Source organism: Cornus florida, unplaced genomic scaffold (assembly GCF_030987335.1).
Source record: "Cornus florida cultivar Cherokee Brave unplaced genomic scaffold, ASM3098733v1 CherokeeBrave_3.0.0_Hap2_Chr06, whole genome shotgun sequence".
In the NCBI taxonomy this organism is placed as follows: domain Eukaryota; kingdom Viridiplantae; phylum Streptophyta; class Magnoliopsida; order Cornales; family Cornaceae; genus Cornus; species Cornus florida.
In genome coordinates, this window is record NW_026775576.1 from 89,170,640 (window position 1) to 89,187,293 (window position 16,654).

At 31.0% G+C, this 16,654-nt stretch overlaps 1 protein-coding gene across 1 annotated transcript; it reads left to right on the plus strand.

The window, feature by feature from the left end:
* Window positions 1–6,730: 6,730 nt before the first annotated feature.
* Window positions 6,731–15,986, plus strand: LOC132312715 (hydroxyproline O-galactosyltransferase HPGT1-like). The gene is made up of 12 exons (XM_059811190.1): window positions 6,731–7,070; window positions 8,577–8,640; window positions 9,256–9,305; window positions 9,409–9,602; window positions 11,279–11,342; window positions 11,444–11,516; window positions 12,559–12,682; window positions 13,759–13,846; window positions 13,959–14,009; window positions 15,023–15,094; window positions 15,183–15,295; window positions 15,570–15,986. Exons 1-12 carry the CDS (start codon window positions 6,958–6,960, stop codon window positions 15,590–15,592), a joined length of 1,029 nt encoding a protein of 342 aa, XP_059667173.1. The 5' UTR covers window positions 6,731–6,957; the 3' UTR covers window positions 15,593–15,986.
* The last annotated feature ends 668 nt before the right edge of the window (window positions 15,987–16,654 follow it).

Below are 16,654 nucleotides of genomic sequence, written 5' to 3' on the forward strand. Positions count from 1 at the left end.
GAAAAATGTACATAACAGTGATTTAAAATGATAGTGAGGAGGTGAAAGTAAATAAAGTGAAATTAAGAGTTAAGGGCAGTTTTAGGGGTGGGTTCTACTGGTTCTGAGCCCACCCCAAAAATATATATATATATATATATATATATATATATATGAAAGGCAATTTTAGTTCAACCCAAAAAAAGAAGAAAAATATTATTAGTATTAGTCCAACTAAATAAATATTAGTTCACCCTATTGACAATTTCTAGATCCGCGAAGAAAAAAAAAATTTAATATACATTTGATTAGTATGAAACCGTTTTTATTTTTTATTTTTAAATTTGTGAAAAATATTATTTTGTAGTTTGAATAACATAAAAGTTACATGATTCTTTATGAGGTATTATGAAAGTTATAATATCCCATCTATTTAGAAGGGTATGATAGTAATTTAATTATTTTCTATTATTTTTTTTCTTTTCTCTCCTACTATGCTATCTTTTAATTTTCTTATCTTTTTTCTCTCTCGTAACTAATACTATCATTTTATTTCTTTTCTTTTCTCTCTTGGAACTAAATGTTGTAAAGTATCATTACACAAATAAATAAAAAAAAATGGTGTAGGAAGAGGATTTGGGTTTGTATGTATTTGTTGTATGCATAATTAGTAATTACTAAATTTCTTTGAATTATAATTCTTATTTTAGCATTTAAATTACCCTTTTTATAAACTACCCTTTTTTACTTTGATAAAATTTTCTTATCTCAATATCGTGTAGTTTTCAAACATTCTTTAAATTAGTTGACGTGATTTAACACAAACAGTATATAGATTTTAAATATCAAATGTCAATCTATAGAGAATTCAACTTAGGATAATTTAGAAAATATTTAACTTAGAGGATCCAAATCCCCCTTTTTAGTTTATTTTCCCTCTAAGAATAAATATAAGTTGTAGGTTTAGTTTGGTTAATGTAAATTATATATAAAGGAAAAGAAATGATTTTTTTTTGAAAAAAAATTAGCAGTTGGTTAGTGGCACGAATAGTATTCCCCATGTTGATTTTCATCATAATTTTCCTTCATTAAAAAACGCAAAAATTGTTTCGCGAAAAAATTAAATCATTATATGTTAGTTTTCTATCAAACCTTTGTTATTTTATGAGCGGTAAAGGGCCAGGCCTTTACCTCACTCTATAGGTCGTGTGTTTGATTCCCTTCCCTTTCTTCCTCCTAATTACTAACCATTGAAAAAAAAAAAAACTTTCAAATATAAGTGTATATATATATTTATTTATTTTATTTTTATACTTATTGTGATGTATATTATTTAGTATTGAATTTATAAGTGTAGTTTTGATAAAAACTTAATTTTTTTTTTTCACTTCACTTTTTCAATTAATTTCCAACAAATCAAACACACACATAAGGTTCTTAACGTGGGTTAGGTAGAAAGGAAAACAAATAGAAACTTTTTTTAACTTTTTGGGAATTTGATACCTAAAAAGGAAAATTTTTGAGGAAAGTGGAATTTCCCCATCCAATAAATTTTTGAGAAATACTTCCAACATAAAACATAGGAAAGTTTTACTTTCTCGCATAAAATTGTTATTTTATTTTCAAAGTAATTATTAATTTCAAACTTTCAAATCCTTTGTGCTAGATCATAATCACAAGTTCAAAATACTCCCATTGATTAAATAGCAGGGACAAATCATTTGGATTGTCATATTCAATAAGTCGTTATCTAAATTTTTTGAAAATAAATTCAGAATTACTTATAATTTTTATCAAAATCTCAATAAAAATATGAAAAGAGGTAAATTGGAGTCATCATATTTTTTATATGACATAACAATCTCACACTGATGGATATTTTTTACTATCTATACAGCTTTGAATTGGATAGAGTTTTATACTCTAACCATGTATGATTTTTACAAAAATAAATTTGCATTGAAGTGGTTTATATTCATAAAATATGAAAGTGGACTGGTAAATTAATCAAAAAATTATTACGTATGACCTATAAAATATGTTACTTTTCCATAACAATTTTTATACAGTGTTTCTTCTTGGGCTTAAAAGATACTACGTGTGTGTATATATATATATATTTAATATTTCAATAAAAATATGAGTATGTTATGATAAATGAATTACATTCTATATATAAATATAAATAATTATTATTGAAAATACAAAATAAAATAATATGGTAACTAAAATCCAGTTTTCCTTAGTTTGTTTTAATTTAAATATGAATATAAATAATAATAATAATTATTATTAATTTATCATTTTATTATTTATTTGTTAAAAATTAATATAAATAATTGGGTAGAATAGTTGAAAATTTGACATCGATTTATTTATTTTTATTTTCAAGGCAAAAATATTATGGATTAAAACTTAGTTATTAGAGAAGGGAGGAGGGAAAGTTAGCAGAGTCGAACACAACTTTCAGACACAAAAAATTAAAAAAAATCCGATTGATACCAATTGATACGATGTCGTAATGACACACAGAATATTCAAAGATTCTTTATCATTATTCCTTTGTGGTTTTTATTGCTTTTAACTTTGAAGTAACTTGACAATGGAAATGATGCCAAAAAAAAAAAAAAAAAACTAGCAAATTGTCGGTGAACTTTTCATTCTCATTCACTTTTCAGAAGAAAAAATATATATATAATTATACTTTTTCTCTCACCTAATAAATTATTCTTACCTTTTCTGGTTTAATCATTAAAATATATTTATCTAATCAACTCTAAGTAATTAGAGAAAAACTTTATTGAGTTAAATTGGGTAATTTTTAATTTTTTATTAATTAAAAAATAACAGCTAATAAGACGAAAAGATATTCTACTCAAGATGAGTGGGATTTTTTATTTGCAACCCACTTGCTTAAATTTGGGGTCCATTTGGTTAGAAAAAGAAACACACATATCTTTGTAGGAACACGTGGCGGTTATTGACCTTTATAAAATGTCCAGCAAATAGAGAAAATTATTGATTTTCATTTGTCCTCCTTTGGTTTCATTTTTACTTGCGTTGAACCAAGACTACGTGAAAGAAGAAAGTGATAAAACTTTTCAAGAACACTTCTATGTTTTTCAAAAATAAAAAACGATTTATTTAGCTTACAGCTTCTAAAAATTTAGTTAAAAAATAATTTGTTTATATATAAAAAAAAAAAATCGAGTAAGCACTGTTAGGGACGGATGGATCCAGAAATTCATGTAAGGAGAGTACAAATTTTTTTTTTTTACCGTACTAATGAGAGAGAAGAGTGGCCGAATCGGTATATAGTAGAGGCTTTAATCTCCGGCACTCAACAAGTGTCTTCAGTAGAGGCTTCAAATTGAGTCGAAAACACGAATTCCGATGAATTTGTTAATCAAAACACTTCAGATCATGGTATTCAAAGTTACCCAGCCTACTACTGAGTTCCACTTTCGCATTAAGTCTTAACGAGGTGACTCAAACAAGTCCACGCGTGAGAAGAGGCAACAATGATTTTTTTATTTCAACTCCATAGGGACAAGTATATAGTTTTACATTTAAATAATTTTATTTATTTAAAAAAAATAAAAAATTAGAACTAAAAAAAAATAATTCAGCACTTCTACTTAAGTCTGTCTCTTATCAACGTAATCACATGGCAACTAAACAAATTAAAATTCTTCTTCGGCCATCATTGAGTATTGATTGATTACTTAATATGATCCAGGACATACTAGAAAATTAAGTAAGAAGGAAAATAATAAAATTTTTAGTAATTTTCAGAAGAGACAATAGTAATATTTCACGAATATATAATTAAAAATATTAAATTAATAAAAATTAGTTACTTAAAAAAAAAATTCACGAAAGGGAATTGCCCCGTCAATGCATTGGGTCCCTCACTTAATTTGTTTTATATAAATAAATTAATAAGTCTGCCCCCTTTGTTTGACTTGTGTAGTATACTTCGTACACACACATGCAAACGCATCAATGCCTCTGTCCCCTTTGTTTGACTTATCCGTCAAAAAAAAAAAATACTACAAAAAGTAGTTTGTCATCTTGTTTGTTACTGTGTAATTGACAGCCGACAAAAGTAGGCTTATTTTACCATAATGCCAAAACTATTGCCATCAATCAAAATCGCCCGAAGCTTCCTGTTGAAGTGATTGTTTTCAGTTTTTAGATGTGTATGAACTCTCACTCCATCACTAACTCTTAACATTTTTACCATGAAAATAAAGAAAAATCAAAATTCAATCTGTAAATTTTGTTTGGTCTTCTTGGCCCAAATGGCTTTTCCAAGCCCTGGCCTCTTATGTTTCCAATCAGATTGATACATAAAACACTCCTAAAATATATTTCATATAATACTTTTATCTCTTATTTAAAAAGTATATAAAAAATAAACATAATCTTTTTATATGGTGCAAAAATACTCCATCTAGCAAAATTAGTGATGTAATACCCGTTTTGTCTTTTTACTCTTCTAAAAATGCGGGATGTATATACTACTAATTTCATAATATATGAGTGTTATGTGCATATTACCTTATATATATATGTTTTAAAAAAAACTTTTTCCTCCATATGTATCTCTAAACATTTTTTTTTAAAAAAACCTTGAGAATTTGTAAAATAAGGATTTGAATTTTTTGAGATTCTAATTTACTCTTTTCTACTAATTTTTTTTCTTTATTTTATTTATTTTTCATACCAACATTATTAAACAAACAAAAAAAAAAATTCCAATATCAGTGTGTATTGGTTTTCAGAGTTTGAAAAAAAAAATTGTTTCATTAGTTTGCACTTTATTTTTGTTTTTTTTTTATATTTATTTTTATCTTTACTTTTCTTTTATACTTTTGTTTTTATTTTATATTTTTATCTTTATTTATCCATTGTCGGCCCTCCAATAATGTCATTTTCGGTCATTTTATAAAATTATATATTTTATAAAATGGTTCAGTAAGGGTAATTTAGTCAACTTAAGATTTAAATTTGTCAGAGGAATCTATTTGCACTAGATTGAAACTTTAGGGGTATTTTTTGCAAGAGAGGGGCATCCTTCAATAGTGTCCTTTTCAATCATTTTACAAAATTATTTATTTTTATATATTTTATAAAATGGTTTATGGTAATGTAGTCAACTTAAGGTTTAAATTTGTCAGAGGGCCCTATTTGCACCAAATTGAAACTTTAGAGGTGTTTTCTGTACGTGAGGAGTGTGATATGCACTGTAAACATACTTTAGGGGTGTTTTCTGCACTTGACCATATATTATTTAGAACAGAAGCATCTAAACTCATTTTACGTTGCATAACTTTGGGACTATTAAGCTAGATTTTATTATTTGAGAGTGATTTAAAGCATTTAATTGACTAATGAAATTTAATTTTGATCTATATCAAAGTAAATATATTTTGGAAAATGACAAGTAGTCGGGCATGTTCGCTCTTTTATGTGAGTGAAAAATGACATCACCGAATGTTTTAATTTTGGACTCTGCATCTTAACTCATATATTTTATTTGCTCAAGACTTTTTGTTTCTAGAAAACTGTAATGTTGCAGATACCTCGATAACTCAGTGGGTTAGTGTCTCCAGTGAATTTTGGAGTGCCAAATTTCGACTCATTTACTAATTTAACTTCTAACAATTATTACCTTGAAAAAAAAAATAATAATAATAATAAAAATAAAAACCTTCACTGTTTATAGGCACATGAAGGGTGGGCCAAGCCTCGATCTACAGTATGAAATTTGAATCACAAACGGTCCATAGAAGATAGAAAAAGAACCAACCCAAATTAATGTTGGAAACAACCTGATGGCTCAACAGAATAGCCCAATTCTCTGAGCCCAATTATTGCAATGCGAATGGTCCAATCTAAGGGGGTGAAATTTACCTTAACTATCATGTCAAGGCAACAGTAGATTGTTAAACTAAATTCAAACTTTTCCTTCTGATCTTTGAGCGTTCTTTCAAGCTTCATTAAAATTTACCTTTGTCAAATTACATAGAATTGGAGTCTTGGAATTAGAATTGGAATTAAAATTAGTAAAATTGGAGAAAAATAACTAATTCCATGCAGCACCCTTAACTCTCTTAGATTTGTATTTACCCTCCCCTTCATCAATATGGTCAATTATGAAAAATACTAATGTCAACAATTTTGTAACTTTAAATCTAAATTCTACCTTTCCATGAAATGTTTATTGCAATAAAATACAATATATATAAGAACACAAACGCAGGTACAAACCTAACAAGTTTGACATGAAATGCATCCAGAAATAAGACCGACTAACCTTATTTGCAATGCGGAGATAGAAACGTGTATATTTGTCTCTTCCTTAGACATGTAGATGTAGAAAAATTATTTGACGGTTCAGACCATTGACACTTGGTGAAACGGTTAAATATAGGCTCTCAGATTGAAAAAATAGACTCACAAAAGTATATTAATATATTACAAAGTGTTATGATTGAAAGGTTTTATTGAATTAGTCTATCAAATGTCAAATAGACCATGACTATTTTAATCTACCAAATGTCAAATTGAATTTCTAGTAAATGTAATTGGGAGAGAGAGAAGAAATTGGTAAATTTGTAACGGGCATGGGCTAGGGTGATGCAATCAATTTGGGCCAGAAAATAGAATGGGTCAAACTGTGACGGTCTTGTATTGCTGACCCTTCAGTTTAGCCCAGTGCGATTTCGAGGTCGGTGATACTGTTTTGAAAAAGATTTTTCACTTTCGCGATGGCACTGAAACCCAAAGGTTTCGAATCTCTCGATCTCTCTCTCACAAACAGATGAGCGATTGTTATTAGAAGGTATGGAGTCGAAGTTTGATCGAACGGATAAGATTTGTTGTTGAAGCTGAACAATTTCGATTGATCGGAGCTTTGTTTCATCGTCTTTCAATTTGAATCGATAGCAGAAAGCGATTTGATTTGGAGAAATGCAGAGTAGGGGATCGAATAACCGGCTCTCTGGAATGGCGTTTCGACCCCGAATTTCAACTCTCATGCTCTCCATGTTCGCCACCATTGCTTCCTTATATGTCGCCGGCCGGTGAGTTGCTCTCCCTTCTTTTTATCGAATTGCAATAGTTCCAATTAATGACTCAACGCTTTCAACTCAATGTGCTAGGGTTTGTATGATCGAATTTTCTGAAGCATTTGAATTTATCATACTAATGCTGCTAATGCATATACGATAAAAAAAAAAATTTCCTTGTCTTTGACGTTAAAGACTAGTGGACAGTGAAAGTAAGGAAAGGAAAATATGTTTTCCATAGTGTATTGAGTTAGAATGAAAAGCTTTACTGTAGCCTAGAGGTATTTCAGTCACTTGCCAAAATAGAACACACTGGACAAAATTAGAGTGTGAGTTTCGGCTAGAGAAAAAAAAAATGTAAACTTTTTTGTGAATTATAGAACAAATTACATTGAATGGTTTGGAATTTGGATAGCATGAAAGTTACAAGAAAATATTATGGGTATTTATATTAAATGGAATTTATTTTTTGTAAATTTGCAAGTGAATGTTATCATTATCCATAATAATGGAATAGCAACTCTAAATAAATCTGTCTTTCAAAAAAAATAAAATAATGTCAAATTTAAAAATAATATAATTTTCCTGGACGTTCAAGTTTTTAGATAGATATAGGCCGACTATCTAACCATTTTTTTTTTCCTGTTAAATATCTATCGAACCATTCTGTTGAAAATGTATAAACCATTTTGTTTTAGAAAGATAAAGAGAAGTCGTATTTATGAGTTCAAACATGATACATATATTTCTCAAGAAAGTAAAAGAAAAAAAAAATGTGGGAAAGTTAGATGATTATTGAAAATTACTTCCTTTATTTTTTTATTTATTTTTCCTTCTTCTGCTATCCAAAACCCTAAAAAATTAACAATTTTTCCATTTTCATCCCTATCACTACTTCCTAACTAACCAAACCAATCATTATTTATGTTAATTCTGACATCAAATATAATTTCTTTACTGAGGCACATTTTGGATGCACCTAACCCAAGTAAAATAAATCATTTTTAAAATTTTCCTTGTAGGCTCTGTTTGTTTGGTGAGATGGAAATTAATAGTGGAAACTGAAAGTAAAAGAAAGTGAAGTGAATGAAAAGGAAATAAATGTTCCATCACCGCATTTGATGAGCATGAAATTTTTTCAAGAAAATTATGAAAAATTATCATTTTATGGTTTGAATAGCATGAAACTTCATGGTTTGAATAGCTTGAAATTTACTGAGCATTATTGTAAGTCAATAAAATTTTCTCAAGAAATAAAAATTTCCTGTGTTTTTTGTAGGAAAATTTTATGGAAAAGTTAGGTGGTTATCCCTAAATTTTTTTCCTTTTCCCGCTAACCAAACTTCTTCAGTGTTCAAAAATTTTCCATTTCCTTTATTTTCTTGCTATTTCTATCTGACCAAACAGAGCCATATGGAAGACCAAGAGTACACCTTATATAGCATAAACTACATGCAATACTTTACAGCAAAAACAGCAGTTTTAGGCTTTCTTTTAATGATGTTTTTCTTTGGGTGATAGTTTATGGCAGGATGCAGAGAACAGGGTTTATTTGATAAAAGAGCTTGATAGAATAACTGGGCAGGTAACATAATATTCATTATTGTTATTAATAATATATATATATATATAATTTTTATTTTTATTTTTTGTAGTCACAGAGTTTGTGCTTTATTTGCCCCAAATATCTGGTGATCCATGAATTGCCATAAATCATAATCTGTTCTTAGGGATTAAGTCATGCAGTAATTGGAAGTAACCTTCTCCATATCATCTCATTAGCAACATGGCTACTTGTCTAGAATTACGATCTTATATCTTTTTTTTGATAAATCTAGAATTACAACTTATATCATTCAGCATGTCTGTTTGTATGATGATTAATGTTTGAATAATAACATGACTATAGGAGTCAGCCAAGTGTTTTTTAATTAGTAGATGAATTACTTATTGGCATGGTCATTTAGAATGTCCACTGTCCTCTGTTGACAAGCTTAGGAATATTCAAAACATGTTCAATTTGTTTGATGTAAGGTTCAAAGTGGGTTGCTGGCCACCAAGAGAATCGGTGGTTGTGAGGCATTACACCGCATTTCACACACTTGATGGTTTTGTTTCACTCACAAGTGTTCACACACACACACACACACAGATGACTTTCCATGGAATAATTTAACAAGTCTGCTGCTTTTTTTCTTAGGGGCTATCTGCAATGTCAATGGATGATACCATGAAAATCATAGCCTGCAGGTGAGATAGTATGGAGTTGATTTTATTTGGTAGAGTTACAATTGTTCATATTGGAGTTTGTAGTTCTTTTTATAAGATTGATTAAGGATTCTATGCTTTTTAGGGAACAACAGAAGAAATTATTGTCCCTTGAAATGGAACTTGTAGCAGCTAGACAAGAGGGTTCTATTTCGGATAATTTTTCGTATACGAAAAGGTCGGCCTCTAAGAAAAGGCCACTGGTAGTGATAGGAATACTTACAAGGTTTGGCCGCAGAAAAAATAGAGATGCAATCCGTAAGGCGTGGATGGGAACTGGTAGAGTACCATTTTCTCTACATGGTTTGCTAATTTGTTTTCTTTATGGTATGACGTTTGTTTGTTTGTCGTTGACATAATGGAGTACTGTTCTGCTAATAAGGCCTGGGGCTATATGATCAACTATGCACAAGATTGCGATTTAGAACTCTAAGAGAGTAATGTGGGAACAAGAGTTTTGTGAAAACTAGGAGTACACATTTTGAATACAATGAGTGTTTGCATGGTGGTGATTTAGTAGATTATTGTGTTAACCATTAGATGTGCTAGGGTTGACATTTCTGTTGTGTCTTTTACCTATGTATATGAAGGGGGAAACTGTAGAACATGCATGTTCATTAATGTTAAATTATTAAAACATTATAATATGTATCATTAGAGTGACAAACTGATTTTAAAAACACTGAATTGCAATATAACCAAGCTTACATAGTTTTATTTGATAAGCACTCCAAAAACTATACTGACTCAATGCAGTAATAGTTTAACCAATTAGACATGTACATGAAAGGGTGAAGAAATATGAAATGGGAAAAATAACACAGAAAACTTAGAGAAACTTGAAAATGTTCCAGCAGGTGTTAAAAATGTAGTAAACTTAATTTAATTGGGTAACCATAGTTTCTACAGTCATTGACACCATCTTAGCTCAACGGTGGTCAAAAAAGCCTTAGATTACTTTTTGAAGCTTATTTTTCTTGAAATCTATGTGTAGATGTATTTTCCACCTAATAAGAGTTTACAGTTTTGGCAATTATAAATTCAAAAAAATGAGTTACAAGATATGGTTATTATGTTCCTCTTTTCTTTAGCCATGCCCTTTGTTGCTTGGAATATTCAGCTCAGACGATACTATTAAAAAAAAAAATATTCAACTCAGACGATAGGCAATAGAATTCATGAGACAAGGGGAGATGGGCCTTGTTTTTAGTTCAGCTGCATCCCAACTCCCACTCCACAGACACCAGATGTTGCATACCAACATCAATCCTCTCTTATGCTGTGTTCAGAAGGAACAAACTTCTTTTGTTCGGTAGAGATGATACAAGGAAAGAAAGGAAAATAGGAAGGATGACCCATCCTTCTTCCTTTACAAATTTTCATCCGCCCAAAAATGGGCAAAAGAAAGGAGGGAAGACGAGTGTACTGTTATAGAAGTTTTAAATTAAATACTATCCTAAATTATACAAGTTTTAAATTACAGTACTATCCTCCATAAATTACAATAGTATAAATATTATTGGATATAATGGTAAAAACAATTAAAACTTTCTCTTTCCTTCTCTCTTAACGAACATAGGAAATTATAATCTTATTCTCTTCTCTTCTATCCAACCGAACAAAAAGAAGGAAATACACAATCTCTTTCCTAAGGACGTCTCATCCATTCCTCCTTCTCTCCCTTCCATCCAATTTTTTTCTTTCCTACCGAACAAAGCATTAATGAAATCCTTGGTCTCAATAAGAGATGACAGGCTCATCCATAGCTAGGACGTATCATTTTTGTATTTGGTCATTTAGGTTGATTTTCTTGGGTTTGTAAAGAAAAAATTTCAAATGCAGCATATAGTAGTGTCGCCCTCTGTTTTCTTCTGAATCTGTTAGTTTCATTTGATTACAGCATCCTTAAGGTTATTATATTTTGTGATATAAACTTCTACCCCTTTTTTGTGCAGGTGCAGTTTTGAAAAAGGTGGAGGATCAAAAGGGTGTCATTGCTCGATTCGTTGTTGGAAGAAGGTCCATCATCTTACCTTTTTGTATGTGAATTCTTTTTGGTGCTTGACTAATAAATGTGAAGGTTGGTACACTGAATATCATGATGAAATGTTGAGTTGCAGCCCAAGTCGTGGGGACAGTTTGGACATGGGCATTGACAGTGAAAATAGGCAGACCAAGGACTTCATTATTCTTGTAAGTTTGCTGGTCATTGGATTAATTACTAGTACTTTATCTACAATTCATGATGTCATGTTTGGTTGTTTTATGACCCTGTTCTGTTTTAATGGCAGTCTGTCCAGGCATGAAAGAGTGAGCCAATTTTTTCTGTATGATTAGGATGTGAGTCTGTTGCTCTTGCACCTCCCAAGCACAGATTTCCATGTAAATGTATGAATAACTAAATGATCAGAAGAGTGATAAACAAATGATGGAATTGTATTATGAAAATGAAAGAAACCCAAGTGTCAATTAGTAAGCGGCAAAGGCCTTTCAAAATATTGATTTTATTGGAGGGTAAAAGAGAGGAAGGAGAAAAATAAATTGCTTGCACACCAGGAAGTAGTGGTTCTGATTAGGTCAAGTTAAAGAGATTTAAATCAACTTTTGTTGCTAGAAATTGCTGAGATCGTATTCCAAATCATTTTTTCCACTTTGTTGCTGTCCTTTTTTTGTATTTTTCCTTAGACTTCGAGAAGTAATTTTGTCTCTTTAGTGTTGATGTACATGTTACAAATAGAAGGAAAGGCAAATAAAGATCAATAGATAATAAGATACTGATATTTGCTCACAAGTTAACAACAAAAGACCAACTAGATAATATCATATTTTTGGCACCCTAAGCTTGGAAATCCATATTGGCCTTGCCTTTTAGAACCAGACAAACATAGGGTTTGAGTTGGGAGTATACTCAAAGTGCATACCTATTTTTTTTAGCTTACTATTTTTTTTTTTTTTTTTTTTTTTTTTGCTAAAAAGGAAAAAGAAAGAGATTAGAAGAACAAATGCCTCTTTTCAGTAGACTTTGAACGGTGATGCCTCAATAGTTGCCATAGATATTTGGTCAAGTTTAAAACTGTAGTATTGTGGGAATCTGTCATGATCTGCTTGAGAACTCCATTATGTGTAGAGAACTGAGATCCAAGCAAAATTGGAACTTCTAATGAAGTTATAAATAATGATGATGATAACGACACAAGCTCAATTATCTGAGCATTTGTTCTTGTTCTGTTGACAGGAAAGCCATGTGGAGGGACCTGAGGAGCTTTCAAAGAAGACTATGTTGTTCTTTGCTCATGCTGCAGATAACTGGGATGCTGAATATTATGCAAAAGTCAATGACAATGTTTACGTAAATATTGGTTCGTGTAATTATGACATCTTGTTGATGTTTTATGTGAAACCGGTTTTTTTCCTTAAATTGAAAGGGTCAGGTGTAGAATGTTATACTTTCTTTGAAGGTGACTGCTCTTGGGGGACTCTTTGTTGTCTTATAAATAATTTGTCTCTTTTACAATACTTATCTTACAATCTTCAAAGTCATAAGCCATATCCCAACTATTCAGATTCTGCTTCCTAGACCCTGTTTTACCGTTTTAAGTTATTTATATGCTACTAATGTCTTCCAAAATTGAGTGTCAAAGAACTACCAAAAATTGAGCCTTTTTGTTACCTATGCGTGAGTATGCACAAGGAGGGAGAAATTGGTGACAACTTTAATCTTAGGATTAAAGCATGATGGGTTAAATAAAGGGGTGTTTCAGGCATATTGTATAGTAAAAGTAAATTTTATAGAACAAGTATTATAATTAGATCAATTGTACTTTATGAGACATAATGTTGGGCAGCCAACATATAACATATCCATAAAATGAAGGTATAAAGTTTAGATGGATGTGTCATAAAACAACAAAGGAAAGCATAATTTAGGAAGTTCAAAGTAATGTAGATTTTGGGCACAATGACAAAAGCTCAATCATAGTTGATTTTATGAGAGATTGATTTTTTAGTATTCTAAATTTCAAGTGATGTTTGCGTTTTTTCTCTTTGGTAACTCGTATGTTCAATGACAGTTCATGCATGAGACAAATTGGTTCCTTGTCATTAGTTCCTAGTCACTGGTTTAAATTGTTGGTCTAAATTATTTATCCTTTCAGAAGATATTAGGAGAACAATCAGTTTCATTCTACCCTAGTCACTAAGGGTTGATAGACATGTGCAAAAGTTTAAGAGAATTCTGATTTGTGTCTGTTTACGATCTCCTTTCTTATTAGTACATGAAGTTTCCGTTGGAGAAAATACTTTATTAAACAATGAACAAGGACATGGTTATATGAGTGAATTTTGATTGCTGTTTTCCTAATTCTATAGGATGTTCCAATTAGAAGTATACTTTCCTATTGTCGGATGTGAAGGTTGTCCTATATTTTCTTCGCAGATACCCTGGGAAATGCTCTTGCAGCTCATGTGGACAAGCCCCGTGTATACATTGGGTGTATGAAATCAGGCGAAGTTTTCTCTGAACGGTGAGTCTTGCCAAAAGACGCAAGTCATTAAGGAACTTTTTAGAAATTGAATACAATTTGATTATCATTTGTTATTTATATTCACAACCTTGTTTTTGCTTGAGTTATGCAGGAGTCACAAATGGTATGAACCCGATTGGTGGAAATTTGGGGATGCTAAAATGTAAGTGATACTGCATCTGATTCTATTTCGTAGTTCAGTTTTGAAGAGTAATGTTTAGTATAACTCATAATTCTAATAACAATCTGCTGAATTCTCTTTCGTTTGATTTAGGGAAGGCAAGTTTGTGGATTAAAATTATCTGAATGATATTCTGTTTACTGGACTTGCATACATTTTTATATTAAAAGTTGATTTTGCACAGCCAAAAAGAAAAAAAGAAAAGAAAATAAAGGGTGAAAGAAAGCAAAGTTTTATTTAGACCACCTTAAGAATGTTTGCTGCATCATTCTTTACAATGTGTATCCTACATTCAGCACTTTGAAGGACTCTTTGAGCTGTAGAAGTTCTTTTATCACTTAATTGGGCCATAATATGTTTTTATGAAGCTTCAATTCAAAGAGATGTTGACAACTTGCACCCCGACTAGTACGTCAGATTCTCATGTGAACTTAATTGTTGAATTTGAAGAGAGTTGGGGCCCAGGTTGTCTAGCTAGTTGAGCAAGTGAATTATTTTAACTCGAATTTTCTAAAGACCGCAGAATGCCTTAATGCCTTATTTCCTATCCCTTGTTTTTTTTTGGATAAGTATCCCTTATTTCCTATCCCTTGTTGAATTATATCCCTCGTTGAAATATAGAATTATAGATGCACCAGTGGGAAGAGGAATTAATTTGCATACTACATGGGATGAAATCATTAGAAATGATTTTAAAAAGTTAAATGTCAAGGAGAGATGGCTTGTAATAGATTAGAATAAAAAAGAAAATTCATGTGGCCTACCCTATTCGTATGGGATTAAGGCAATGAAGGTGATGATGATGATGATGATGTTGAATTATATCATTACTTAACTAAATTGACTCTACTTATGTGCTTGGTCTTACAGCATCATTCTGCAATGTTTAGTTATTGGAAATTTGCAATTGGAGATTGAAGTTCCAAAAGTATGTTATATTCATTTTACCTTGGATGTTTGTACTTGCTCATGAATAGCTCTCTTATATCCACCAGGTACTTTTACCATGCTTCAGGTGAGCTGTTTGTCATATCCCAAGCCTTAGCTAAATTTATTTCAATAAACAGGTCAGTTCCTTTATACTCAAGTTTAGCACTTCTATCTTTCACACTGATGTGGAGCAGTTGCTGAATCCTTGTTTGACTGAGTTGGCAGATCTATTCTTCGTACTTATGCCCATGATGATGTGAGTGTTGGATCCTGGTTTATTGGGCTAGATGTCAAGCATGTCAATGATGGAAAATTTTGCTGTTCGTCGTGGTCGTCAGGTCTATCTCTCTCTCACACACACAAAGCACACCCATTGTGGTAGTCATGCCCTATAACATCGACAAGTGATTGAATAAATTTTACCATAACTTGACCACTTGAGTTCAAAATAATTTCCCAGCATAACCGTGACTCATCCTGAAGGCATCCTGCCTTCAAAAGATAGGGTGCACCCAACTTTAAGATAATATAAGCCCCCAAGTGAAAATTTATCTCCACGGACATTGAGTTGACATAATAAGCTGCTGAATGAATATATTATTTGTGTTTCAGGAGCTATCTGCGCGGGTGTATAATTTTATTTGCTCCAAGATCCCCAGAAGAATATTGCAAACCAGAGAGGCACAGATGGTCCCTTTTGACATGAAATTATGGCGCAACTGTTTAGCTGTCCATTCATGGAGATTTGATTTAGAGATGAAGAATACCAACCTCTGGTCAACAGTTGATTTCACATCCTGCATTTCGTAGACAAATGTAGTCATAGAGTACATCGGGAAATTTTCTGCAAATTGAAGAGCTGTATGATTTCTAACAAATAATGGTTTCGGAATACAAGCAAACAAAACAATATTAGGAGTTGCTGTGAGCACCGGTGGTGGGTAGTCTTTTAGATCTATTACTTGGTTTGTCGCTGCCTTGTTAATAGTAATGGCATTTTTTTTTTTTTGGGTAAATAGTAGTGTATTACTTTTGTTTGAAATTGAAGGGGAAAAAAATAATAATAAAAAAATTCTGTGTCAGTTATGTACTGACCTGTAATGGATTGTGATTACTTATTATTATTATTATTGTTTTGGTTTGGTAAATACTTCTCACAATACTTTTAGGAGGACTTAAATCCACTACCTTTTTCCCCCCACAAATAACTCTCACAATGCTTTTTAACACACAAGAAGCCTGAAAGGAATGGAAGATTCTGTTAGACTGTTTGTATTACGAGGCCAGTTCCTCGTCCTCCTCCTTCTTTTTTTATTTATTTTTATTTTTTTATAATAAGTATAAGTTAATTTTTTCTAAAAGATTATTTTAACCCAAAAAGAAAAGTATTAATTTTTTTAAATTATAGTAAAATAGAAAGAAAAAAAAATCTTTACAATATAAAGCATTTTATTTTAAACACAACTCTTTGGTTGTTTACACAGAGCTTGTTCATGGAGTAAGAAATTTATTAGCCATGACATCCGGAGTATATAATAATATTATCACTTTTTGAATATGTGCGCGCTTAATTGCTTTATATACCTTTTTTTATGATTAATACTCCAGTAAGGGTATTGCATATTAATATATTACTTTTAAAAGTAATTTGTGTAAAATTTTATTAATTCATTATTATTTTTCACTTGAATATTGAA

Excerpts from the sequence above, each read along its gene's own strand:
- LOC132312715 (XM_059811190.1), top strand. The coding sequence starts at position 6,958 with ATGCAGAGTAGGGGATCGAATAACCGGCTCTCTGGAATGGCGTTTCGA. Across the intron at positions 7,071-8,576 it reads TCCTTATATGTCGCCGGCCG|TTTATGGCAGGATGCAGAGA; the intron begins GTGAGTTGCTCT and ends TTTGGGTGATAG. Across the intron at positions 13,847-13,958 it reads GGCGAAGTTTTCTCTGAACG|GAGTCACAAATGGTATGAAC; the intron begins GTGAGTCTTGCC and ends TGAGTTATGCAG.